Source organism: Lynx canadensis, chromosome A2 (genome assembly GCF_007474595.2).
Source record: "Lynx canadensis isolate LIC74 chromosome A2, mLynCan4.pri.v2, whole genome shotgun sequence".
NCBI lineage: Eukaryota > Metazoa > Chordata > Mammalia > Carnivora > Felidae > Lynx > Lynx canadensis.
In genome coordinates, this window is record NC_044304.2 from 46,242,779 (window position 1) to 46,270,615 (window position 27,837).

The window sequence follows — 27,837 nt, forward strand, 5'->3', positions numbered from 1 at the left end:
TGCTCCCCTAATTTGTTCCTCAAGTTTCATAAGACCATTAATTCTGTCAAGCAATCCTGATACAAAGTTGGCAAAGTTCTAATGACTTTCTCCAAGATGGCAAAACTGGGGCAACGAGATGAACATAACTTGCCCAAAGGCTCAGAGGCTGCTCCTAAAATGGGGAAGGAGGCCATTTAAGGCAGTGGTGATGGATTTCCCCAAAGACAAGGACTTAGTACAAGAACTAAGGCTGGAATTGGAATCCAGGCTGCGCTACTTAATATACGGTGTCATCTTGGGAAATTACCTGATTTCTCTGAGCCTTTAGGCCTCCATCTATCAAATAGAGATAATATGCCCATGGTTGTTAAAACTCAATAGCATGATGCATGAAAAGTGCATGTGGTCTGGGTTCGGTAAAATCTGCCTCTCAAACTATTATTATTACTATTGTTGTTATAGCCACCATGTGGGACGGCAGGCAGTGCTTATCTGGGATGCTGTGGTGTGTTTAGGCTTACCACTATGCCCCAGCGCCTGGCACAGTGCCTGGCACCCAGAAGACATTCAGGAAACGTTTGTGTAAGGAATGCCTATCATCTCAGGAAGGGAGAGCAGCCGACTGACTTTGCCTCTTTGCTTAGCCCTTGCCCTCCTTCCAAAAGCCAAACAGCATGCAGCTCAGGAGCCCAGGCACATTTTAGCAGGGGGCAGCAACCCATCTCATCCCAGCCGCCGTTATCGGGGGCTGCCGGAGGGCGCCCCGCCTGAACGCGCAACATCGTGCCAGCAGCTGTCTCCGAAGCCCTAATTTTTCTGGCTTGCGGTTTATTTACTTAAGCATTTACAGCTCCGGGGAGCAGAGGGGCTGCTTGAAGCAAGGGTCAGGACCCAGGTCGCGGTTTGTATTTACTTTCTGCCTCCCAATCTCCGCGCCGGCGAGTCACAACTCGGCTCCTTTATTTTTGTGCACCGGAGAGGCTAGCGTTTCTTCATCTCCTGTGGGGCGAACGCGGCTCGGGGTCTCTCGAGCTACTTGCCTATGTCCCCTCCTGCGTAGATCATCCCTGCCAGAGTTCGTTTTCTATGCAAACCCGAGCAGGATGGAGCAGATTAAATAAAGACAACCTCGCGCCTTTAATCCTTGACCGCAAATACTGGCTTTTTTGTGCCCTGGATTTCTGAAATTCTTGGCTCAGGGACTCAAGGCGCGGGGGGGGGGTGGGGTGGGGGGGGTGGGGTGGGAGGATGCGTAACAGCTTGTAAAAACTTCCCAAAGCAGAAATCCGAGCTCCTACCCGCACCCCCCTCACCCAGAGATACCTGGATTCAAAGGAAAGGGGGCAGCCGGAGGAGGAGCGTCCCCAAGGGTTGGGGGCGCCCCCCAGGGGTTGCTTTGGGTCTCGGGCTCCAGACCCGGACAGCTCTCTGGTAAGAGGAGGATTCGAAGCCCAGACGCCCCGCAGGACGCCCCTCCCAGTCCCCGCGCGCTTCTATTCAGAGCCCAGCCCGGAGCCCAAGGGATTCTGGGACTCGTAGTCCTTTCCCGCAGCCCCAGGCGCCGCCACGACCTCGGACTCGGACTACATTGCCCAGGGAGCTTCCCGGCCTATATAAGCTGCCAGGAGCCGCTTCGATGTGCAGTAACCATGTGGATGTGCTGCTGAAGCGTTTCCTCAAGCTCGCTGGGGTGGGAGGAGAGGAGGAGGAGGTGGTGGTGGTGGAGGAGGAGGAGGAGGCAGAGGGTGGAGAGAGAGAAAGCGCACGCCGAGAGGAGGTGTGGGTGTTCCGTTTCCATCCTAACGGAACGAACTCCCTGTTCGCGGACATGGGATTACCCAGCGGCTGCTAACCCCTCTCCTCGCCCTGCTCCCCCAGCCCGGCGTGGCTCCCGGGCACCAAGGTAGCGGCTGGGGCCGGGCAGAGGGCGCGGGGAGTTGGTACTGTCCCCCACCCCGGGCGCAGAAGTTTTTGCCCCGCTCTTGCAGTTCTTGGTGGATTTGCATGCACTTGCATACGTTTGGGGGTTCTTTTACTGAGGGCATTTTTGGGGTGTTCATTTTAGGCTGAAAAAAAAATCTCTATTCGAGTGACTGGCCTCGAGGGCTACCCATTCTGGACCGGAATGGCATTCCCCCAAATTGGAAACTGTTGCAGCAGCTGCAGGAAATAGTTTTTTTTGGGGGGGGGGGGGCGGGTGTTGGGGGGGTGTCATATGTGAGTCCAATCAAAGAAATAATCTTTTAAAAAATGTAGCCCTCCCTCGACCTGTTTGGTTGGGAGAAAAATGCATGTGGGGGCCTCAGTGGGGAGGGTTTTAAAAAAACGGAAGAAAACCGGGGAGCGCTGAGGGATGAAATGTGGACGAAGCTCACGCCCAATGAGGATGCGGGCTTCGGATACTTGGCCTAGGCTCTGGGAAACAAGTGCTTTGGGATCTGCCAAACACTTCCTTTAGTTCCAGCTTCCCCAGCACGTTCGAAGTTTTTGCGTGCCTAGTCTCACTTGTCAGTTACATACTGGAAATAAGTAAGCGGAGTTACCTAGAATCTTCGTGTCTTGTTTGGGGAAGAGGTGGGTCTCTCCAGGAAGGAGGCTAAAGAAGATGGAAGCTTGCAATTCGAAGCATTTCTGTTGGGGGCCGGTCTTCGTGGTCTTACACTCAGTTTCTTTCTTAATACTTAGGAGCTGACTACAGAGGAGCAGGATTCGCACAGCTGGCGTGTTTGGGCAACAGAGTGCCTGACCTCGGTCAGGTGAGTGTGAAGCCTGAGTGCTGTAGTCAATAATGAATTTTTGTTCGAAGTGTATTTTCTGTCCTCTTCTAAAGAGCCATGGGGATAGGAATAGGAAAGAAATGGAAACTCCATGGCTTAGTGTCCAAAATTTGTCACTGCCTCTGGTGACAGCTTTAGAGAGCATTTGAGATACAGGGGGCAGTTCTGCCTAGCACTTTTGGCCAAGGCTCAGACTTAAAGCAGCCTGAAAGTTTATGAGAGGAGGGGGGAAAAGCCATTAAATGGAGCAATAAAAGGAATGCCCATTGGTGGCTGAGAATTGAACTTGCCTGGCAGCGTGCTGATGATTTAAATTCTGAAGGAGGCAGTACATTTCATCTGCCAAGATATGTAAGCAAAAATTAACTGCCTCTGTCTTTCAAAAATAGTCACTTTTTTCTTACTGTAACATGTGTTTAATCAGAGTAGGTTGGATTGCAAGAAATGAAAGTGGTTGCTGGCAGTTTGAAAGAATTAGTACTTTAAAAAGGGAAGTTAGTTCTTGAAGCATGAAAGAGTAGTATCCAGTCCTTGACTTGAAGCCACCTGAATGTCAAGGAATCTGATGAGTCCCTCTTGTTTAGGTGCTTATTGTGGGATATGAGTTGAAGGCAGCATTTTTCTGTGAAGACCAGCAGCTCCTCCCCCCTCCTCCCCATGGTCATACTGCTCTTTAAGAAAGGGAGGTTTTAACAGCTGCATGTACAGCCCATTGCTGCAGATTTGGCCATCACAAGTTTTTTCTTCCAAAATGGTCAGGAACAGGGTAAACGGGTGGAGGTCTGGGTCTCAGCAACTTTTTTAACCTTCTAAATATTTAGCTGTTCCCTGGGCTACAATCTTTGGGTTTTTGAAATTAGAAAATAAAAGGCAGACACTTCATTATAGTAGTATAGTGCTTTTGTTTCCTGTTGATAAGATCCTTAGGAGGGCTGGTGGAGTGGGAAACATTGGGATGTGTGGGCTGTAGTTCCTTCTTGGAGTTGTGTAGACCTTCATGGCTACCTGGGCACTCAAAAGGCCAGGGAATGGGTTACGTTCCTCTCTTTTGAGCAAGCTCTTGACAAGGAGAAACTGATTCACAGACTCTTCTCCAACTTGTTGCTAAAAATAGCACGGACACATTAAGTACTTGTAAGCCAGATCTAGAGCCATATATCACAGAAACTCTAAGTCAGGAACAGGTGAAGAAGTGGAGGTGTAAAGAGTGAAAACACTTGCCCAGTAGCTAGTACACAGTAGAGGCAAGATAGAACTTCAGGTTTTGGGACTGCACTGTGTCCGACAAATGCATTTAAGTTGGGTGGGAGAGGTGAGGGAAAAGCTGGAAAAATGGTACTTATTTCTGTTGATGAAATAACTCTTGTGTCCCAGCAGTGACGAATAAATAGTAATACATTGATTTAAGAAGGAAACGATGTAGCTGTAGATGTAGGGATAAGAGTGTGGCTATTTGAGGAGGTGTTAGATGTTACCCTGACTGTGTTTTAGAGAGCTGTGTGCTGAAAGCTGAATGGGGAGAGTAAAAGAAATCAAACCACGAGGAACACTGTTCAGCATTAGGTTCATCTCATAACTGAAATCCATCTTGATCATCTACATCAAGGCATCTGTGCAGGTTAAAAGAATCAGAATTTCTCAGTCTGAATAATTCAGTAGTTTAAATTGCGGTGAGTCTAAACTGTGAAGTATCGGTATGTTTTCATATACTCTTCAGTTTGGTTTGTGGACAGTTGTGTAGAACACTTTTTCATTTCTTTCTTGTGTGTGCATGAGTGTGTGTGTGTGTGTGTGTGTGTGTTGAAAGTACAGTCTGTTCTTTAAATAATTCAGAACATAATATACTATCAAGATTTCCTTGTAGCAGGCAGGGAAAGTTTTTCATGCTCTATATGAATTACTCCTGGCCGCCTCTTTAAGTCCATGAAGTTGTTTGGGGTTGACAATATTATCCATTTAACAAAGTGGTGCCTTTTGGAGGGAAATGGCATCCTTTCTTGAGGAATGAGAGATGGAAAGGTTGCTTAGAGGAAAAGAGACAGGTGAACCCAACCAGATAAATCTCTTGCCTTTTTCCTCAAAATATTTTCAAGTGAGCAGGACCAGGGTATTAGAGGGAGAGATAGAGAAAGGAATGAAACCTCTAATCCAATGGTATACAACTCGCTGACTTCTAGACAAAAAGAATCGCATGGCTTTTTAGCTCACTTATAATGATCTTGTGGAAATTCTGATTTCTTTACAAGCAGCTCTTAAAAAACAAAAACGAAACAACAAACACCAAATATGAACACCCGAAAAAAAAAAAGACGACAGAAAAATAAAAGTAGGCTTAAAGTTAGGTTCCTAGGTCAAGCTGTCCTTGGATATATCTAATTAAGGAGTCTATACAAGGCCATTGTCCCATCTTGTTTAGTGTTGGTTTGATCTTTTAAAATAAAACACATTGGGTTTGCAAGCTCTTTATTAACTGTAAGTGCATGCAATTTTTTTGGTTTACTTTTGTGTTTTTAAGCTTTTGCACTGCTCTTGTAATGAAATCAGTTAAGGCTTGAAGTCAGTGACAGCAACATAATTTTTATGATTCCTACCAATTTTCGTAGTGTCTGTGGTTCTGAGGTAATTGCTAATGAGGATGAGCTGAAAACACCACTAAAACCATCACCTGTGGAGCTAATTCTATTGAACTATGGCTAGGGTCTTCAGCTGGACATAGTTAACGACATTTGGTGTGATAAATCTGTGAATTTCTAATACCTGCTAACGTTGATATGATCCAAGTGTTTATTCCTACATTCAACAAATTTCTAGAGCACCTGCTGTGTGCTGAGATCTAGGAGTTCTAGGTGCTGGGGATACAACACTGAAAGTCCTGTGCCCAAGAGGCTTAGATCCTAGTTAGGGGGAAATAGGCATTATAAATAAGCAAACAGGTAGTGAGTGCTATGGAGAAAAAGCCAACTAAAGGGGAACAGAAAATAACAGATGTTGGTGAGGATCTGGAGCATTTGGAACTTTTGTGCACTGTTGGTAGGAATGTAAAATAGTGTAGGCACTGCAGAAGACAGTATGGTGGTTCCTTAAAAAATTAAACAGAATTACCAAATGATCCAACAATTCCACTCCTGGGTACATAACCAAAAGAATTGAAAGCAGAGACTCAACTGATATGTGTACATTCATATTCATAGAATTATTCATAGTAACCAAAAGGTAGAAACAACCCACATGTCCACTGATAAATGAATGGACAAACCAAAAGTGGCATGTCCATATAATGGAATATTATTCAGCCTTAAAAAGGAATGAAATTGTTATATATGCTACAGGATGGGTGAAGGTTGAAAACATTATGCTAGGTGAAATAAGCCATACACATAGGGACAGGTAGAGTGGTGCTTGCCAGGGCCTGGGGAATGGGGAGTTTGTTCATTGGGTACAGAGTTTCATCTGGGAAGATGAAAAAATTCTGCATGTGGATGGCAGTGTTGGTTGCACAACTGTGTGAATGAACTTAATGCCATTGAATTGTACACTTAAAGATGATTAAAATAGTAAATTTTATGTTGTGTATGTATTTTACCATGATAAAAATTGACAGCAATAACAACAGTGTAAAGGGGATAAGGAGGTATTAAGTGGGGATTGGGAATCAGGGAAGGGCTCTTTTTTTAAATTTTATTTATTTACTTAAATGTTTATTTTTCAGAGAGAGAGGGAGAAAGAACGTGGTGGGGGGGGGGTACAGAGGATCTGAAGTGGGCTCCTCGCTGACAGCAGAGAGCCCGATGGGAAGCCCCAAACTCAAGAACCATGAGATTGTGACCTGAGCCGAAGTCAGGCACTTAACTGACTGAGCCACTCAGGTGCCCATATTTTTAATTTTTTAATGTTTATTTTGAGAGAGAGCATGAGCAGGGGAGGGGAAGAGAGAGGGAGGGAGAGAGAGAATCCTAAGCAGGCCCTGCGCTGTGAGCGCAGAGCCCAGTGTGGGGCTCGAACTCATGAACTGAAAGATCATGACCTGAACTGAAATCAAGAGCCACACACTTAACTGACTGAGCCACCCAGGCACCCCGGAAAGTGCTCTTTAATATGGTGCATTTGAGCAGAGATCTGAAGGAAGGGAGGTTAGCCAGTAGGTATCTGAGGGGAAAGGACATTCCAAAGAGCTAGAGCAGAAAGTGCAAAGGCCCTAAGTTGGGAAAAGGTTCGACAGGTTAGGGAAAGGAAGGAGGCTAAGTTGGTTGCAGCTGAGGGAGAGTGCTAGGCCTTCAGATGGGAGAGGGATTCCAGGTCAGATCCTGCAGGCACCAAGGTTTTGCAGGTAAGCAATGGTTTATTTCCCTGAGGATTTCTTAACTTTCTCAGAACTCTACATGTGGTTCTCAGCATCCCTGAGCTACCTTGTACTTTCTGAAGAGACTGGTGAGGCTGGCAAGATCACTTACCAGTTTGGAACTTGATTGGGGGTGGGGGGTAAAACCTAGATGTCTTGTTAGTCACATGACTTACTTCGGATTATAATCCCCTGTAGTTGGAAGGGAATCTTCTTGGATAAATAGATGAACCTGCAGTTGGTTTGGATAAGAATTTTAAGAATCTCATGATATTCTGTAGTTTTTTTCAACAGAAACCTTGTGTACTTTGCCACCACCCTCCAGTCTGTCAGGTCTCATTTTAAGGAATTACACAAGGAGAATTTACGTTCTGCTGTCTAGCATCATCCTTGGGGAATATCCAAATAAGTAATTCTCTCTGATAAGTGAAGGGGATCCCTTCATGTGTACAAATTTATAACATACATACCTGGTGATACTTAGTGCATAAGATGCACATATTCAATTAACAAAAACAAGCCAGGCATCCCTAATCCCACCATTCAAGATGAGGGTTCCAGAACCCTGCATGTATACATAAGTAAAAATTATGTGTATAATATCATTAAAAAGGACTCATACCGTACCTCAAGTTTTGTTCCTTGCTGGTTTCACTCTATCCTGAACAGCTATTCTTGTTAATCAATAGACACCCGTGTCTTCATTTTTATGAAGGTATCTGTACCTTTGATGTGATTGCATTTGGGTGGTGACAGGTATGGAATCACTAGGGGAAAACATCATTCAGATTTCATCACCATCATAGAATCCAGGTTTTCTCTCTCAGTTTATACTGGTTTTTAAGAAAACTAAATGGAAGGTAAAGCACTAACTATTCCAAAGTTAGCTGGGTCATTACAGGGATAAAGCTTAGTAATGATTTATTTCAATACAGAATGTCTTATTCTTCAGAGTAACCTTCACTGTAGATAATTGGAAACACATAGAACAGTGAGATCTTAGTATCATGAACCCCTCTTTACTTATCACCTATCTGCACAGTTACCAATTCATGACCATTCTGTTTTCACCTGCATTCTGATACACGCATCTTGGGTGAGTTGGGAACAAATCCCTGATACCAGTTCATCTGTATTTTATTTTATTTATGTTTATTTATTTATTTTGAGAGAGAGCAAGAGAGAGAGCGTGTGCGTGAGCACAAACAGGGAAGGAGCAGAGAGAGACAATCCCAAACAGGCCCTGTACTGTCAGCGCAGAGCCCAGTGCGGGCTTGATCTCACAAACCATGAGATCATGACCTGAGCCAAAGCCAAGAGTCGGGTGCTTAACTGACTGAATCACCCAGGCTCCATCTGTATTTTAGTATGTAGCTCTAGCATAGGGATTTAAAAACAAAAACAAAAAAACAACAACATAATACTGTGACCCATCACAGGGAGAAAAAGACATATTTTTTAATGGAGTCTGTGTTCTCCTTTTATGTTTATGTACATACATACAACATATATTACACAGGTGCGTATATACACACATGCTTACAATATATACACACAATAATAATATATATGTATATTTAACCGTTTGTTTGAATCAGGATCCAAATAAGGTCAATAGATTACAAATGGTTGATGTGTCTTTTAATCTATGTTTTCTCTATACCTCTTCTTCTCCATGCATTTTATGGTTATTATTAAGGAAATGGGGTGATTTATTTTCCCATACTTAAGATTTTGCTGACTGTGTCAGAGTGGTATAGTTAAACATGTACCTGTGTTCCCTGTGTATTATCCTATCTGGTGCTTAAATGTAGAGGCTTGATCAGAATCAGGGTTATTGTTGTTGTTGGCTACTTATATTTTTTTGAACTTCATTCAGGGAAGTATATGATATGTCTGGATATGCCTTATGATATTAGGAACCATTGATGTTCATTGCCTTAATCCATTAGTTTGTTAGGACTTGTCAAACTCCTGTTTTTCATTCTTCATTCATTAGCTGAACTATTTTATAAAAAGAAATTTTCCTCCACTAAGTTTTTTTGTTCTCTATTTTACTAGTTTTCAAAAATAACAAGTCGTTTCCTTACCTGATACATGGCAATGGTTCTCAACATGGTGACCCTGGGGACATTTTTGGTGGTCACAGCTAGGAAGAGGGTGCTGCTGGCCTAGAGGCCAGGGTGCTGATAAACAGCCTACAATACATTGCATAGCCATGTGCAGCCCAGAATTCTCCCTTTCGCAGTTAACAGCAGTGCAACTATTGAGAAACCCTTGTACCAAGATGACCAGTGGGTATGTATTTTGGTTACTATCTTTGTGAACTTGTGAATTTAAGCATAATTTATATCTCTTTTTGTGTAGCTATCCTTCTTGATCAGAGTGCTAATTTTTGCTCAGCAAGAGAGAGGCTTTTGAAGTTGGTTCAAAAACACAACTGTAGTAGTCTTTGATAGCTTTCTTGCTTTCAATATGAGAGAATGTTCCAGGCCCATATTCTATATTTCTTGCCCCAGGCCTGGAATCAGTCTTTTCTCCAAGGAGCTATAGTTCTTTTGAGTGGGAAATGGTGTTCAGAGACCTCTGCTCAGGGCCAGATAGGTATTCTTATTTTCCTCATACAGGTCAGAAAAGAAAGCAGAATGAAGAAAACTTAAAACCTGAATATTTTCAATGAAGGTATTTCCAAAGCATAGTTAACACATCTTTGCCTTTTTAAAAAGGATTCTGAAGGTACTCCTAACTTTGCACTTTGGTATCAGTTTTAACCTTAGTGTACTGGTGCTCAGGTAACAATAGTACTCCCCAGATTGGTAGGAATGTTACTGTTGTTCTGTATCCATGTTCTTCATACTGTATGGCAACCCACTATGAGATCCTGAAATCAGTTTAGTGGGCCTCCTTTAACAGTTTTTTTTTTTTTTTTAATTTTATTTACTTAGAAGGAGAGAGAGAACACAAGCGAGGGAAGTGCAGAGAGAGGGAGACAGAGAATCTTAAGCAGGCTCTACGCTGTCAGCACAGAGCGTGACCTGGGGCTTGAACTCAGGATCTATGAGATCATGACCTTAGCCGAAATCAAGAGTCAGATGCTTAACCAACTGAGCCACCCAGGTGCCCCTCCATCAGTGTATGTGTGTATACATATATACACATACATATGTGTGTGTGTGTGTGTGTGTGTGTGTGTATATATATATATATATTTTTTTTTAATGAAGTCGAGTAAATTAGAAAAACATCAAAGTGTATTGTATGGATACTTAGAAGGACATCCCCCCCCCCCTTCTCTCTGTCTCTCATACAGAGTGAACAGTGGGTTGTATTTCTTACTGTGGGTTTCACTCAAAAATTTGAAAAACATTGCTCTACGTCTTTATTCCCCCATTTGTGGTCACCAGACCACTGTTGCCTTCAACAGTGAGCTTGTTAGAATTGTAGACTCTCAGGCCCCACCCCAGACCCAGTGAATCAGAACCTGCATTTTAGCACAATCCCCAGGGGATTCATGCACACTCGAAAGTGTGAGAACCTCTATACTTAACCCCCAGTGTTTTTTCAGTGTTGTCTTATTTTTATGGTTATTTTTTCCTGGCTTGTTCTCACCTGTTGGAACTGACCTTTGTACTTGTCCTTAGTGGCCTTTTCATTCTCAATCAAGTGGAAGGTAGGCTAAGTCACCACTGAAGGTGAGCATGAAGGTCTGGCAGGACTGTCTCTGACAAAACTGGAAGCATTAGTTCTTACACTTGGGGGACTCTCTTATTGGCAGCAGTTTCAGATAGAAATGATACGTGTGAAACCTACTTAGGGTTGGGAGGTCACAGGTAGGAACAAGGCTGCATTTAACATGCTGTTTTCAGACACTTCGAGCAACTTAGGTTTTATAATGTTGTGTGACCCAGCGAATTAGCAGAACTTCTGGGCTGCTTATATGGTTGCTTATCAGATATAGATGAACGTAAGAAGAAACATCACTGACCTCCAAGTTCTTTGCTGTTTGTCTGTGTTTCACTAGGAACTTTATTTGGGACGTGACTTTGTTTTGCAAAAACAGTTTCAAGACTTAACCATGCACGTATTTCTTTCTTTTTTTTTTTTTTTTAACATTTATTTATTTTGAGAGCATGAGATGTGAATGGGCAGAGAGAGAGACAGAGAGAGAAAGAGACGGAGAATCCCAAGTGGGTTCCACACTGCCAGCGCAGAGCCTGATATGGGGCTCGAACTCATGAACTGCAAGATGATGACCTGAGCTGAAGAGTCGGGGTGTTTAAACTGGCCACCCAGGTGCCCTCCATGCACATATTTCAGAATAGAAAAAGCTGATACAGTACCTAGACTTAAGGACATTCATTTATTTGCTTTGGTGCATCTGTGCCTGTGACTATGTCCCCATCCCTGCCCTGTCTATATCCACCTTGCCAAATACTACCCAAATGCTTCCTCTTCTGGGAAGCCTTTCCTGATAATTTGAAAATCTTTGTTATTTGAAACTCCATGGCGCTTTAAATCTATTTTCCTCACGGGCCTTTTTGATTTTTAACCTACAAATGCACCTGAGAAATAGTGTCCACAAGAGATTTGTTGAAAGAAGTTATGTATCTCCATGTTATATCTCCCTTGGAAGAATGTAGGCTGCTTGTCAGAAGAATCTAATCATTTGTAAGCTTCTCCTGATTAAACATTTCTGAAATTGGTGGTTTGCTTTGAAAAGCCTCTTTTGCTGTGGAGAGCAAAGTGAGGACTGTGCAGAAATGTATTAAGTGGTTCCTTTTGATAGCTTTTGAGATGTTGCTCAGAACAGTTCTTGGGTGGGCATTGGGCTTGGGAAACTGTTGAGTGTTAATAAAAGGGAGTGAAGGTAATAATCAGGGAGGGAAGCATAGTTGCTCTGAGGCTGTAATGGTATCGCCCTGCCGAACCACAGGATGGGGGCTCCGCGGGATTGGGTACTGACTGCCTCTTGAGTAGGGGCTAAACATGTAACATCTGTGCTTCTGTTTCCTCCTCTGTAGAATAGGTATAAAAATACCTGCTTTGGGCCATTGCTGCCAAGTCAAATATTTGCAAAAAGTCTCAGAGATTAAAAAAAGAAAAAAAAACAACAACAAAGCCTGTGTCCCTAGAGGAATGGTTCTCAACCAGTGGGGTGATTTTGCCCTGTGGGGACTTGTGGCAATGTCTGGAGACTTTTTTGTCACAGCCGAGGGAAAGTGGGTGCTACTGGCATTTAGCAGGTAGAGGTCAGGGATGTCACTAAACATCCTGCAATACACATGATATGTCCTCCACAACAAGGAATTATCTGCACTAAAATGTAGCCCTCAGTAGCCCTGAGGTTGAGAAACTGTCCTAGACTCATTTTTCCCAGACTAATTGAGACACTGCTCTCTCTCTGAGGATGTTCATCAAATCTGATTTGTTGGTTTTTGTTTTTTGTTTATTATTATTATTTTGGTGGTTCAGGTTGTGAGCAGAGGGGCGTCTTTTCAGGCTGGGGATGACTTTAACTTTTTAATAAAATAAATACCACCCTTCCCCCGCTTCCCCTAGGTACTGGCTTTGGTTTTTGGAGCCCTGTGATCTATTTGCTTTGTTGTTGTTTTTTAATGTATGTTTATTTTTGAGAGAGAGAGACAGCGTGTGAGCATGGGACGGGCAGAGAGAGGGAGACAGAATCTGAAGCAGGCTCTGGGCTCTGAGCTGTCAACACAGAGCCTGATGTGGGGCTCCAACTCACAAACCCTTGAGATGATGACCTGAGCCTAAGTCGGATGCTTAACCACCGGAGGCACCCTGGTGCCCCTATGGTCTATTAGCTTTGGTAGTACATGGCTGTGTGACCTACAAGAAGTCACTCAGGTTTATTGTTGTTTGCTTTTTCCGCCTATAAAATGAGGAATTTCAGCTAGATGATCTCTACCCACCAAATAGAAAATTTTCTGATTGCCAACTTTGAGCTTTTGATTGGCTTTTCTTATATTGGCCTGGGAGAATAGGAAACTTGAGAGCATGTGTCAGAATTGACATCTTTGCTGAAAAATAGCCATGTAGATAATGTACCTTTTTCAAGAATAGGCTATTTAGTGGGCATGTTTGTGAAAAGGCACATAGGTTTATCTTTGTGTGCGTGTGTTTATCTCTTGTGTGTCTAATGAGCAACACTTAAATTAGAGAATTGCTCTGAACTGCTGATTTACAACTGCTCTTTCTGAGATTGTCATAGAGGGCCCTGCTTAAAGTTGAAACTTCTGAGTTGGTGACTTCCTTTGGGACTGTCTGAAAACGAAAGCAGAATGCAATTTTCTATCCTCCGAGAGAAGTGCTTTTTGCAGTAGAATAAGTGGTCTCCTGATGGGACACTGCATTTCTGAGGACAATCTGATTAGCCACTAATAGGACCAGAAGGCAAGCAGGGGGCTGCACAAACATGTGTATGGTGGGGTGGGGGGAGCTGCCGGCCGGTGTCCACCTCAGAAATACCGTGTTTCTGCTCCTCGTTTCACAAGAAAGATGATATCGTCAAGTCTTTGCTCAAAGGAAGTTCAAAATTAACTGTGAGAGTGCCCAGTTACAGAAGAGATGGTGTAAAAGAGCGCCTCTGTCCTTGTCTTGGAAAAGTCCACTGTGAGTGTGGTAGGTTTTCTCTTCCCTGTATTTACAGCCATATTACCATATATGTACCTGGGTGAGGGCATCTTAAGGAGGCCTGTGCTCCTCTGGAAGGAGTGTCCTTGGCCTCCAGCCACGAGATTGATCAAATGCCGGCAACTCTTCCTTTTTCTGTGCACGCTCTTGCTTTCCCTCTGAAAGGCCTTGTGGTTTGCCTGGCTTGGCCCACGGGGGGCTGCTTGACCTGAAAGTGAAGTGCTGCTCTTTTGTGTTGATGGCAGCTGTGGCCCCCAGGTCTTATCTGTGTTCCTGGAGACCAGCTGCCCGAGGCCTGCTGAATCTCCAGGCGCTTTTAAGTCTTTGTGCATGAGCCCTCTCTTTGCTGCCTAGCTTGAAAGGAAGCCTTTTGATTTTATTCCTTTTAAGCAATCATTTTTAAAGCAAGCAGCAATAAAACCAGCACTAAGTCTTTGGCAGAGGCCTTCTGTTTTTTAGGAGGTGAAGATGATGTGAATATGCCAAGAAAGAGCAGAGAAGACTGATGGATTTCCATTGGCTACCTTTTTTAGCAGAAGACTGGCTTTTTGGAGTACCCTGTGCTTTGGGGCCAAGTGGCAAAGCTTAGTGACTGAAGGGTAGACCCAGAGGGGGCTATGGAGGTGGGATGCTGTCATTCATTCTTCACCTGGCTGTACTTTGGGGGTTTGAGTTTTACTAGGAAGAGTGGGAAGAACATTCTGCTGGAGTTGGCATTGACAAATTCAGATAAATGCATCACACAGTGTGTCCTTTGTCTATACCACTCATCATGTGGACTTGCTGGTTGATAGGGTTAATCCTCAACGGATTGTAAGCCCTAAAAAGTTTAGTAAGAGTAGTTTATGAGAGTTGAAAATACAGCAAATTGGCAGACAGGAATAATCCCAGTAAACAGGAATGTTTCCCATCTTTTACTTTCTTTGTGCTAAGCAAGCCCATTATTTTCTTTTACACATTTGAACCTCAAAACAGCTTTATGAGGCAAGCTCTCATGATCCTCATTCTGCAGATGAGGGAACTGAGTTCCAGAAAGAGTAAGTAACTTGGTCAAGATTATAAACTTCCTGTCACACTTAGCAATAAAGGCAGACTTTTTACCCTGGCTTGGGAAATGCCACTGGCCCGGGCTTCTTCTTCTCTGACCTTACCCTTCACTTTCTTTCTTTCCCCGTTAATGGTCCAGACGTTGTGGCTGGCTGTCTTTTTCTTGAACTTGCCAACTTCTTTTCTGCGCACAGTGCCTTTGTACTAGCTATTTGCTCTGCCTAAAATGCTCTTCCACCTGATTTTTTTGCATGATTGCCTCTGTCTTGACTTTCAGGTCTTAGCTTAAATGTCTCAACTTGCTCTCTCTGACCAGCCAAAAGTAAAATGTCACACAGTTTTAATTCTCTGCCTAGTACTTAACACTATCTGATTGGTTGTGCCTGTAAAACTATCATGAGAACCAGGACCTGGACTGTCTTCTTTTTACCTATGTCCCACATACCTGGAGTAGGGATAGTGCATGGTAGGTATTCGATAAATTTGTTGAATAAAAAGGTGGTTTCAAATCAGGGGGTTTTCTCTAAAGTCTTGGATGTTGTATGTTTTGCATTTTAGTCCTGTCCAGTTTTTCATGTTTATGCAGTATGAGTCCTGAGCACATAGGCAGTGTCAAACCAGAACTTAAAATTTATAGTAGCATTTTTCAAAATTTTGGTTCTCAGGAACTCTTGACATGCTTAGAAATTTCTGAGGACCCCAAAGAACTTAGGTTTATGTGAGTTAGAACCATCTGTACTTACCTCATTAGAAATTAACACCCAGACAATTAACACTGAGACAACATGAAAAATAAGCCAATCGTATGTTAACACAGTAACATATTTTTAATGAACAATAGCTATATTTTCCAAAAAAAATTTTTGCAAGAGAGTGGCATTGTTTTACTTTTTTGCAAATTGATGAATATCTGGCTTAATAGAAGATAGCTGGAGTCCTGTATCTTACATATTTCCACCTCCAGTCTCTTCTGACATCTCATGTCCTGCAGCCTCTGGAAAACTCAACCATGGTGTGAGAGATGGAGTAAAAAGGCAAATAGTGCGTTGGTGTTATTATGAAAATAGTTAGGACTTTGAAGAGCCTCTGAAAGGGTCTTGGGTTGAACTCCCAGGGGTCCTTGGGCGTCATGGAGAGCCACTAGCTTATAGAGTAGCCAGGTAATTTGAAAGGTGGGTGGTGCCATGGAACAACTCAGAGACTGAGAACCTGAAGGCTTAGGTAGCAGGATGCAATTGATTGTTCCTAAGTCCGGATATTGAATCAGAGCTTTTTGTTTAGAAATACATGCATGGGGATACATTGAAGCTGTGTCTGCAAAACAAACAAGAAAACAAAACAAAAAAAAACCCTTCCCAGCTAAAGTGCTGTTGCAAAGGACCCTGAAAACTTGGAAGCTAGTGGTACTTGTTTTAGTTTCATCTTTTTCAGATGAGCAAGATTATAGCAAGCATTCTAGAAGTTCTGCAGTGGGATGGGTCATTAAAAAATAATAAAGCGTGGGTTCTTCTCCATGTCTGAGAATAGTAGCTTCAAATATAACTCCCTTTATAGCTGTTACTCTAAACTCTTACTTGGTTCTCCTTGTAGCTTTTGGACTCAGATGAAGTTGTGTCCTATAATAGAAATTAGATTGGCTTAGTGCTTTATTGGTCTCAGATATTGTCACAACTGGTCTTAAAGATACCAAGGTGGAGGTTGTTAAAAATAGATGAGATAATCCCTGCTAGCCAGCCATTTAAGAAAGGCAAATGATTACAGTCCAGGCCTCTGGGGGGTATTTTGAACGTCTCCGGGTAATGTATATAAGATTGTGAAAGTTAAGGTAATTGGGTGGTAAAACACACAGGGAACTTGGACCTCAGGAGATGATTGGTGCCCTGGGGGGCTGGTGTGGCAGGGAGGCCTTAGTTCCTGATACCAATGCTTGGAAGGACCTAATTTAAGGGCAGACTCTGTGGGGCTTTTCTCCTTTCCAATTACTGTTTAGCTCCAAGGCCCAAGCGGCTTCATCTTACTTAAATAAAGGAGGCTTCTTGCTTCTATGTGTCCATACAAATCTTCAGGTCAAAATATTTTGGTCCCTGGCTTTGGGGTCCATTACCTGGTATAAATAAAGCTTCTGACTTCCTCCTTTGCCTGTCTAGGATTAAGTGATACCTTAGGTAACTTCTTGGTTAATGAAAGTATTCTAATTTAGTCTCATTTCAGGAGTTGCTAACTTCTAAATTCTGAGTTGTGTGTAGGCGAAAATTGAGATTTTTTTTTTTTTTTAGAAAAATGAATATAATGCAATTAGTTAAGTGTGTGCGGGAGAAATAGATGGGAAAAATTATAATAAGTGAGTTTTCTGGCATAGTCAAAGCTTTTAGCAAAAAGGAAAAAAAAAGGAAACTCAAAACCTATCTTAATGCTTAAAATGAAACGAATATACTTCTTTTTCAGTGAGGCTATGATTTAGCCTGTCTTCACACCGAAGTGAAAGAGGTTCTAAATATTGAATTATTCCTTTGAAGATGTTTCCACCTCATCTCCTCCTTGCCTCCCACAGGGGCCTGATTTGATGTTAGAAGTGGGAATGGAGTTGAGGTCTGACTGTCTTGGGTATGGTGAGTTTGGGGGCTGAAAAGCAACAGTACCTTGGATGACCTGTGCAAGTACTGCCCACCTCCTAGGCTTACAGAGATTGAAACATTTCTGAGACATGTTTATTCGGATGTGTTTCCAACAGTGCTGACAAAGTAAGAAGCATATATGAAGTAGAAGAATAAGTTATAGACAGAAGTGAGTGAAGGCTTTGGAGGAAGGAAAGTGAACTTTTCCATTTCAGTCTCATTCAAAAATACAAAAATGGGTGTTTATTAAAGGCCATATATTGGGCTGAGCGCTTTGTGTGGATTATTTGTTTAACCTCTCTTGGTGACCCTGAGATAGGAAGAGTCCCTGCTCCTTTTTTTTTTTTTTTTAAATGTCTGTTTATTTTTGAGAGAGAGCGCACATGCATGCATGGGGGAGGGGCAGAGAGAAGCGGGGAGACAGAATCCCAAGCAGGCTCCACACTGTCAGTGCAGAGTCTGAACTAGAACTCGAACCCATGGAACTGTGAGATCTTGACCTGAGCCGAATTCAAGAGTTGGATGCTGAACTGACTGAGCCACCCAGGCACTGCTCCTCTCTTCTTTTAATTGGTTGAGAGAGCTGAAATTCAGGAAAGTTATGTCAGTTGTCTAAGCACAAGAAGATGGAATTCAGACTCAAGTGTTCTGTTTCTAGACTTTTTGGACACAGAGGGGATGGTCACTGGGGGGGGGGGTACTTTCTGCCAGAGACAGAAGTTAAAATTTTTTTTTTCTTCAGAAGTTAAAATTTTGTTTCTGGCTCCCAAATGTCCTAGAAATCTGTTGAAAAGGTCTAACAGACCTCTATTCTCTACCCTTGCTCCAACAGTGTCAACTTGATTTTCTTTAGTTTTAGGAAAACAATCACCTAAAAATAGTTTAAATTCTTTTAGGTAACAGATAAGATGACATGATTACATTGGACCCAGATGTGCTTGTCGTGTCCCAGGCGCTGTACAAGGGAAGGAAGAACTCAGCTCTCCTGTCCTCATGGGCTTGATAGTCTAGAGGTGAAGACAAGTAAATAAGCAAACCAGTAAATAAGCAATTTTAGGACAGTGGTAGTGCCCAGATAGGGTAATTAGAGTACCGAGTAGAGAAGAATGTCAGGCAGCAGTTACAGCGTGTCCAAAGGCACGTGGCATGTTGGGGGATCCGGGAGAATGTTCATCATGGCCAGAGGGTAAAAGGTGGGTGGGCAGTACAGCGAGACGAAGAGGCGAAGGTAGGCAAGGACCAGATCATGAGGAGTCCCAAATCTCTTTGGAATGTTTTAAGCACAGGAATGACATGGTCTGATTTATGTTTCTATAAGATCACGCTGGAAAAAAAAAAAAAAAAGATTTTGCTGACTTATGTGTAGAATAGATTGAGGGGCAAAGAAGGATTCAGAGAGAGTCTTTATGGAGCCCATTTGTCAATGATCCTGGCTGAGGTTTGGGCGGGAGTAAAAGAGTTACAAAGAATTGGAGGATTCAAGAGAGAGACTAAAACTTAAAATCAGTAAGATTAGATGCTTCTACTTCATTACTTGCTAAATATTTACTCAGCACCTACCATGTGCTAGGGATTGGTGAGAGGAATAAAGTAGTATGCAAAACAGATCCCTCAAACCGATGTTGGCTTAAACTAGGACAGGGCGTGGGATAAAGATGAATGTATTCTAGGCCTGAGTGAAGAGCATGGGCAAAGGCCTTGTGGCAGGGATAAGGCGAGGGAAGACTGGAGGTGCCACCAGGCGTTGTGGAGGTAGATGAAGTGGGTGGGGAGGAGGAGAAACAGATTGGGGAGATAGTTGAGTTCTTTCTGGTATATTGAGGTGCTGTCAGTATCCAGGAGCTGAATCCCAGTAGTTGTTGGCCTTGAGGTACAGATTGAGGAATCCTAGAAGCCCCTGGAGCCAGTGGGGGTGGGGTGGGATGACCCAGGGCGGGTGTAGAAAAGGCAGAGAACAACAAGATTGTGAGACCACAGATGTGGAGGACTACGACCTCTGGTTTCTGTTCACCTAGGAGATCTCTGAATTTGTGTGTTTTTATTCCCGCCTTTCTTTTGAGTGGAATCAAATGTACCTTTTCCTTATACATTGCTCAGGTTTCAGTGGACAAAGAACTGAAGCTGAGCCAGTGGGCAGTGTGAGGCTCCTGAGTGTCTCACAGAGGCAGTGAGCCCCCTTTCTGTGCCCTGGTCCAGCCACCCTGGGAGAATCCTATTTTAAGAGGTACATCAGCCTGTCAGAGCAGTGCTGGGAGGTGGCGGGGTGGGGGGGGGGGGTGCAGTAGTTGCCTGCATACATTGCACTTATTTCCTGCAGGTGTTTTGCTGACTTGTTGATGCACGTGATCTTACTGAACCTAGTGACAGCCTGTTGAGGGAGCTACTCATATTATCCCCATTTTATGGATGAGGAAAGTGAGGTTTAGGAAGATGAGAGAGCTGGCCTGAAGTCCTAGAATGACGTGGTGGCAGAGCTGGAGGTGCCTGGCAATCTGACTCTGGAGCTTCAGCTCCTGTCTGCCCTTGGGTGAGGACTGCTCTGGAGACCAGGCCATGTCTGGAATCACCCAGGATGATGATGCTCTGCAAACAGAAGCAAAGTCCTAAGGAGATCAGAGGGCGTTCACATTTTGAGAGGTTTCTGAGCATCGGGGGATAGACCAGTAGCAGATTTTCTAGGAGATTTTTTTGTGCAGGGGACACAGGAATATTTCCTAACTGGGCTTTTTGAACCTGGAACCATTTCTGGAACCATTTGAACCCTTGCCCAAACCATCTGAACCGTGAAACATTGCCAGGTGTTTAAGCAGAAGCAAGGTCATCCTTAGGAGTCATGGTAGGGGGATTCCCTTAGTGGGCAAGAGATGGAATTACACACTTTATAGCTTCCCTCCAACCTTTATGCCATGATTCTGTATATTTGGAAAGACTACAATGCTTTGTGATTGGGAACTGAGCATAATTCCATAGAGTTCAGGTTATTTTTAATAGGTGAATTAGGGAGGATAATTATTTTCCCTAAAGTGAAATATATTGTCACAGATCATCCAGGAGTGCATTTGTTAGGATACCCACCTGATTTTTTATACGGGGATCCTTTGCTTTGCTGAGTTTAAATTTTGAAGTCCTAGAATCTTTCATTTTGACTTCATCTGACTAAAAAATAATAAATAGCCAGCATTGAGTGAAAGTCTACCAGTCTCTGTATCAGGTACTTTTCAGGCACTGCTTCATCTGTTCCTTACAATAATCCCTTGCAGTTAAGTGTTATCCTCATTTTACAGATGAAACAAAAACAGGTTTAAGTGGGCCGGATGGCAGTGTTGAGCTAATAATAATAATAGCTTGCACCCAGAAAAAAGATTGGAGCTCTGCACCTGACCATCTGAGCCTTTTCGAATATATCGTGGACCGACTCAAAGTTGATTAGCAAAGAGCCCTGGGTGTCGTTAGAGTGTTTGACCTATCAGGGTCTTGCAGATCAAGGTTGGCGCTGGCTGTTTTTGTATTAGGGGGTCCCCGGCTGGGAGCACTGGGTACTGCTGTGAGAAGTTGGCTGGCACAGATGGTCCAGGATCAGATAAAGAGACAGGTTCTCCCACCCTGTTATAAACAACAGGAAGTCTTCCAAAAGATTGCTCCCACACCCATCACTCACTGGCTGACTTTTCCCTCCAGGCTCCAGAGGCCTGTTCTGTTGACTTTCCTGGCCTTTGTTTTTCCTTCTAGGGTAGGGCTGATGATGGCCCCAGGACCTTTCCTCCCTCTCTCCCTTATCCTTCTCCTCTTCTTACACTTAACTAATGATAGATGAGGGGAGCCCTTCAAAGCTTTCCAGCCAGACCAGTCCTTTTTGAGGGGACCTACTTCTTGAGGCCCTTGGGGAAGACTCTGTAGCGCCTTCCACTTCCCGTTTTTGGTTGTTGCTTTAAATTGGGGACCCCTGGCAGATTTCCCAGTTGAGGATCATTAACTATGGTGGACATACTGATCATTGTTTTCTGGGAAAACTGTAAAATATGGCTAAAGTTGACTTAGTTGTCTACTTAACAAACATGGTTAGGAAGAAGGTTAATTTCCTTTTTTCTGACTTACCAAAGTGTTGTGTGGCTATGGTAGAAAAATTAGGGAACACCGAGGTAGAAGAACTAGGAAACAGAATTGTACAGAACACAGAAATTCAGGTCTTCATAATCTTAATAAGGATGGCTGATGTTTTCGTCCATGTTCCAGGGGTCATGGTTGATGAGAAGCTCTGCTTAAGACTCTGACGTGACTTAAAACCCTGGCCTGGGGCATCTTCACCTCTCTGGATCTTGGTTTCTCCAACAATAAAATGAGAATAATAGTTGTACCCACTTCATGTGGTGGTCGTGAGGATTCAGTAAGAGAACACGTGTAAAGCCCTTAAGCACCACCGTGAGCCTGATGATGCTTGATAAATGTTAGTCATTATTATTTGCAATGGTAGCACTGCAGAACTGTGCTAGAGAAACACTGTGTTCAGACATCTATTTCAATTATCAACTGCAGGCGATACTGAGTACATCATTCCAGAACACTGAATTATGTCTGCTTCTTTCCATTAGGGACCTGGAATCTTTCAGTAAGGTAACCAGGAGGTGAGGAAAGTTGAGAAAACAGGGGTCACACTGCTATTTACTGGCCTGATCTCCACGGAGGCCAATTTGAAGGGCAAGCCCAAAAGGACAGAGTTTTGGCCTACTAGACAAGGCCTCCTTGACTGAGCACATCCCTGCTCTCCTGTATCCAGGCTTCCCCTGTGTCCTTCTGGGAGGCCAGAGTGTGAAGACACAAATTTGGTCTGGCTCAAAATTCAAACAGAACTTGATTTCCAATAATCAGTCCCAGATGTATGTTGACTTGCTGACCCCTTATGATGAGGCTTTTAAATATAAGCACATAAGGGAAATATTAAAGTCCTTAGTGTTTTCCACTTGTGCAGCTTTTTCGGGTGTTGTTTAAAACACTGGTTTGCCTTTTAGGTATAAAATAACCAGTTAGGAAGAAATAACAGACTTTATTCTGGAGAGTGGGTCTTGGCTGGCAAATTGTCCCTCTACACATGATTTGTGTGTCTTTCCACAAGGTTTACAGATGTTGGCTGTTTTTTTGGAGAATGTGTTCTCACTTGCTGTCTTTCTCAATGCATAAGTTCATGTTCAGTGAAATGTTCCTTCTCTTGCTATATCTGGGTTGTTTGGAGGGATTAGTTTTTCCTTGTAGATTCTCAAGCAGTGAACTGAGGTTATTTAACAGTTCATTTTTAGCACCTGGCACTCCTGCTAAGTAGGAGAAATGCTTCCCTAGGTTTCCTGATGATCATTGCTCCATGATTTTAACCAAAAGAAAACTTGGTGCCCAGAAGGCAATTCCAGAAGAGAATACTTTTCCACGCCATTACAAGTCTTGTGGCTTTGCAGGTGAATGATTTCTAGCTGGGGAGCTGGAGTAAAGACATTGGAGAAGATGCTTAAGAGGCTCTGGGTTTGGAGGAGAGATTCTGGAAAGACTCGGTTTACTCCATGCATCTACATCAGATGCCTGAGGAAGCCATGGGATGTTAGCTGGGGTCCACACCAGCGCACTGTTTTCCCACATAACTGAGCTTGTTTTTTAAATGTCAAAATTTTTATAATTGGCTCCCACTCCTCAATATTTATGGCCCTCATGAAAGCTGTGCCTATGAGTCATGTCAATATTTTTGTTGGTGTGTGTGTGTGTGTGTGTGTGTGTGTGTGTGTGTGTGTGTGTAATGATTTCTGGGCTGTGGAGAGATTTCCTGGAACTTAAGAGTCTTTTCTAGGACTGCCCCTAACTAGCCATTATGTATTCCTGACCAGGGTTCTTACCTGACCTGAGCCATCTTATTCTTACCTGCCGGGTTTGGACCAGGTGCTAAGATCCTTTCTCCCCAAGTGTTTGGGTGAAGGGTAAGAAGGGTAAGAAGGAAAGAAATTGAAATAGCATTTGGATGAAGTGGGTACAGTTGTTGAATTTTTAAAAGGCCACTGGAGGTTTGTGGTATTTGTTACTAGGTTTCCTTTTATTAATTTTGTTGCTTTGGTACCTCAGCACAGGCACAGCCAGACCCAAGTTTTATACCAGGTGTTTCCTTCTGACTTCACATTGCCTGAGGCAGATTGAATATGTTAATGTTTCATAAGTCAGACTTTCCAACTCCTTAATCACTGCAGAGTTGTTGGCTGACTTCCATGCAGTCTTTATATTCACTATTCATTATCGAGGGTCCTCAATTTGTAGAGTTGGATTTGGGTGTGGTTTTGTTAGAAATCAGCGTTATTGTGGTTGGAATATCCTGAAATAAATGATATATGGAAAAAAATGTTGTTGCATATGTCCTTGCTTGGCTCATTTAATTGCCTGCCTGTCACACTCTCGTTTAAATTTGACTTTTAAGTAGGGCGCTTAGGAAAGTTGAGCTAAGCCAACTCTCAGTGACTCTTTTCCCCCCCTCTGAGCATTTCTTTCCTTCTAATAACGTTACATATTTTACTTTGTCTAGGCTTTTCGAGAAAGACATGTCTGACAAGATGTCTAGTTTCCTACATATTGGAGACATTTGTTCTTTGTACGCAGAAGGATCGACAAATGGATTTATTAGCACCTTGGGGTAAGAGTGCCTGATTTCTTGTGTTGCAGGTTTTGTTTAAGACCTCATAATGCCAGCTTAAAAACTGATTTTTCTAAGATAAGAATGTTACTATTTGACTTGGCTTTTCTAGGAGCATTTGGAATCATAATACCAAATCTCAGGTTAGCCAAGTTTACCTCTTACACAAAAGTACTGTTTTCTTGTCAGTTCTGGAAGAGCAAAATCTGATTAATTAGGACTCTTACAATTCAGAATTTACTATAATTTCCTATTCACATACAAGGGGGAATCATAAGGGGAAAAGTGCGAAGTGTATGGGATAAAATTTTAATACTATTTTATACAGACCTGAAAGAAATGCTTTTTAGCTTTCATAAAAACTCTTATTTTCTTTGTTTTTTAAAGTTTATTTATTTATTTGTGAGAGAGTGCGCACGCACAAGCAGGGAGGGGCAGAGAGAGAGAGAGAGAGAGAGAGAGAGAGAGAGGGACAGAATCCAAAGCAGACTCCAGACTCGAAGCTGTCAGCATAGAGCCCAAGAGGGGAGCCCAAGAGGGGAGCCCAAGAGGGCTCAGACTCATGAACTGTGAGATCATGACCTGAGCCAAAGTTGGATCCTTAACCAAAGCCATCCATCCAGGCACCACACAGTTGTTATTTTCAAATGCTAACTTACTTGTCATTTAAGCGAAGACTAGCACTTCTTGGATGCTTATCTCTTTTCTTTGAAGTAGAACCTTTTCCTAGTTTACTTATTTATTTATTTTCTTTTTAAATTTTTAAAAAAAAAAAATTTTTTTTTCAATGTTTATTTATTTTTGGGACAGAGAGAGACAGAGCATGAACGGGGGAGGGGCAGAGAGAGAGGGAGACACAGAATCGGAAACAGGCTCCAGGCTCTGAGCCATCAGCCCAGAGCCCGACGCGGGGCTCGAACTCACGGACCGCGAGATCGTGACCTGGCTGAAGTCGGACGCTTAACCGACTGCGCCACCCAGGCGCCCCTCTTTTTAAATTTTTAAATATTTGTTTATTTTTGAGAGAGAGAGCATGAATAGGCTAGGGGCAGAGAGAGGGGGAGACACAGGATCTGAAACAGGCTCTGGGCTCTGCCTACAGCACAGGGGCCTGAACTTCCCAATGTGGGGCCTGAACTCCCCAAGTGCAAGATCATGACCTGAGCAAAGTGAGACGCTTAAATGACTGAGCCACCCAGGCGCCCCTAACCTTTCCTATTTTAAATTGATGTACGCATTTGAGGGGCACCTGGGTGGCTCGGTTGTTTAAGCGTCTGACTTCAGCTCAGGTCATGATCTCACAGCTTGTGAGTTCAAGCCCTGCATGGGGCTGTGTGTTGACAGCTCAGAGCCTGGAACCTGCTTCAGATTCTGTGTCTCCCTCTCTCTCTGTCCCTCCCCCGCTCACACTCTCGTCTCTCATAGGTGAATAAACGCTAAAAAATTAAAAAAAATAAATTGCTGTACGCATTTGAAAATTACATATTGCACAAAGTTCTGTAAATAAGATTTTTGTTCTTTTGTGATTTATTCAATTTTTACCCAACTTGTAAGAGTGTAACTACATTCCATAATGTCCTTATTGGATGATCTTCTCCCTTTTCCTCCTCCCATTGTCTGCAAGAGGAAATGAGAAGTGAAATAGCCCCAAAGGCAGAGAGAAGCAGAATGGAGAATCAAGATGGTTAACTCCAGAAGACAAAGGAATGGTCTTGATTGTCTTTGTGTAGAAAGTAGTTAGGCCCCAGGGTGGAATTGTTGAATTTGGCAGGAGCTGATCTCAAATGGGGGAAGGAAAGCCAACAGCTTCTCCAAGAACCTTATTCTTATAGCAGCCAGAACCTCTCTTTTAATAACAGCTTTTATTGAAAGCATGCTTGTTCTCTGGTATTTGTGCAGAATGGATATTCTCAGGCTGTCATTCAGGTTACTCTAGCCTCAAGGAACAAGTTACTTCAGATGTAGAATCTTAGTTAGCTCAGTTGGACCTTGTTGTAGAAAATGTTTGTTTTCAAAAGTCATCTTGATCACCAAACTCACTAAGTGTTTGTCAGTTCTTACTTTTCTTAACCTCTCTACACCAGAGACCCACCCTTCACAACTTCTCTTCCGTGGCTTTTGGCTAAGAGGCCTTCCTGTTTGTGCGTCTCCAATTGCCCGTTTTCTCTTCTTGGCTGAGTCCTTCTTTTTTCTGTTCCTCATGTTTGAATCTTGGATCCTCTGCTTATTTCCCAGCGATGGTAATAAATAGGAGTAACCCCTTACAGGAGTTCTATGGATGTTTATAGCACTGTGCTCCGTACTGTATATACATCTTGCCTTTAATCCCCAAACACCTCTTTAGAGTGAGCATTATTATTATTCCTCTTTATGGAGGCAAAAACCTCTGAGCTTCTGAGAGGTGAAGTCATCTGCCCAAGGTTTCACAGCTGTGAACAACCTTGACTCCAGGACCAGTGCTCTTAGCAGTTGCCTTGAGAGGGGTAGACTTTGCATTCCCTACCTTTCCTGACAATCCGTGTTGTCAGGCAGAATCGGCTCTTCACCCTCCTCGCTGTCTGCCCACAGCTCGTACTCCTGTGGATGCCTTATTAAACCCCAACCCCACCTTATGCCTCATCTCCTCTCTATGGCCCTGATTTCTTTTAATGGTGCCATTGCCCTTCCAGTCACCCAGGCTTACTTTCAGTTGATAGCTGAGCCCACTTGTGGCAGCCCCTGAAATCTTAGTGCTGCCTTTCCCTTTGTCCTCTTCTTCGAGAGCGTCCCTTCTTAGAATTTTTATGAGGTATGAATTCTTTGCTTTATAAGAGTTTCTCTCAAGTATTATAAACAAATTAATTATAAGGTTCCTTCTCACTTTTTCTAAAAATTTTTTTTAGTATTCATTTTTGAGACAGAGACAGAGCACAGGTGGGGAAGGGGCAGAGAGAGGAAGACACAGAATCTGAAGTAGGCTCTAGGCTCTGAGCTGTCATCACAGAGCCCGATGCGGGGCTGGAACCCATGAACTGTGAGATCGTGACGTGAGTGGAGGTCAGACACTTAACTGACTGAGCCACCCAGGTGTCCCTCCTTCCTTTTTCTCTAATGTGAAGATGGCCCATTTTGAATTTTGGGCTCTACTACTTACCTCAGATGAGTTTTTCCTTGGTTCAAAATGGACTTGGAAAATAAAGTTTGGCCTTCTTCTTCCTTTTAATATTTGTTAACATTTATGGGGTACTAGTTGTGAATGACAGTGAATGACCACCAGCTCTTGTAGAACTTGGCATTCTAACTCCCCAGTCACATTCCATTTATACAGATGGCAGTTATCTCCCACCTGGCTCTCTTGACTCACTGAGCTTTAGAACTTGAATCGGACCTTGGAGAGTCGGAGTGTGTGCACATGCTGTGTAGAGGTGTGCTGCAGAATCACCTGAGGAACTTGTTAAAAATAGAAGTTCTTGGGTCCCATCCCGGAACACAGCTTTAGTAGGCCTGGGTATGATAGGGACCTGGTATCAATATATTTTATAAACAAATGGAAAGTCTGATGAACATATCCCTATTTGAGAATCCTTGAGCCCAGCTCTTTGAGTTTTACATATAAAGGAACTGAGACCAGGAGGAATCAAGTAATGTAGTCACAGTCAAGCTGCTAGTAGATGGCAAAGTGCCATCTTCAATTCATTTGTCTTCTGGCTTAGCCTGGGGCCCTTTCTCCTACCCCTTGTCCTTGTTTGAGAACTTGATGAGTATTTAACCCAGCTGTACATTAAATTC

At 43.2% G+C, this 27,837-nt stretch overlaps 1 protein-coding gene across 6 annotated transcripts in view; it reads left to right on the forward strand.

The window, feature by feature from the left end:
• The first annotated feature begins 1,640 nt into the window (after positions 1–1,640).
• Positions 1,641–27,837, forward strand: part of ITPR1 (inositol 1,4,5-trisphosphate receptor type 1) — a 329,086-nt gene continuing 302,889 nt past the window's right edge. For all 6 annotated transcript variants that reach the window (XM_030307281.1, XM_030307282.1, XM_030307284.1 and 3 more), the window contains exons 1-3: positions 1,641–1,885; positions 2,668–2,738; positions 23,962–24,069. In XM_030307281.1, coding sequence (XP_030163141.1) covers positions 23,978–24,069 — 92 coding nt within the window. In that variant the 5' untranslated portion in view covers positions 1,641–1,885; positions 2,668–2,738; positions 23,962–23,977. The remainder of the gene's footprint in view (positions 1,886–2,667; positions 2,739–23,961; positions 24,070–27,837) is intronic.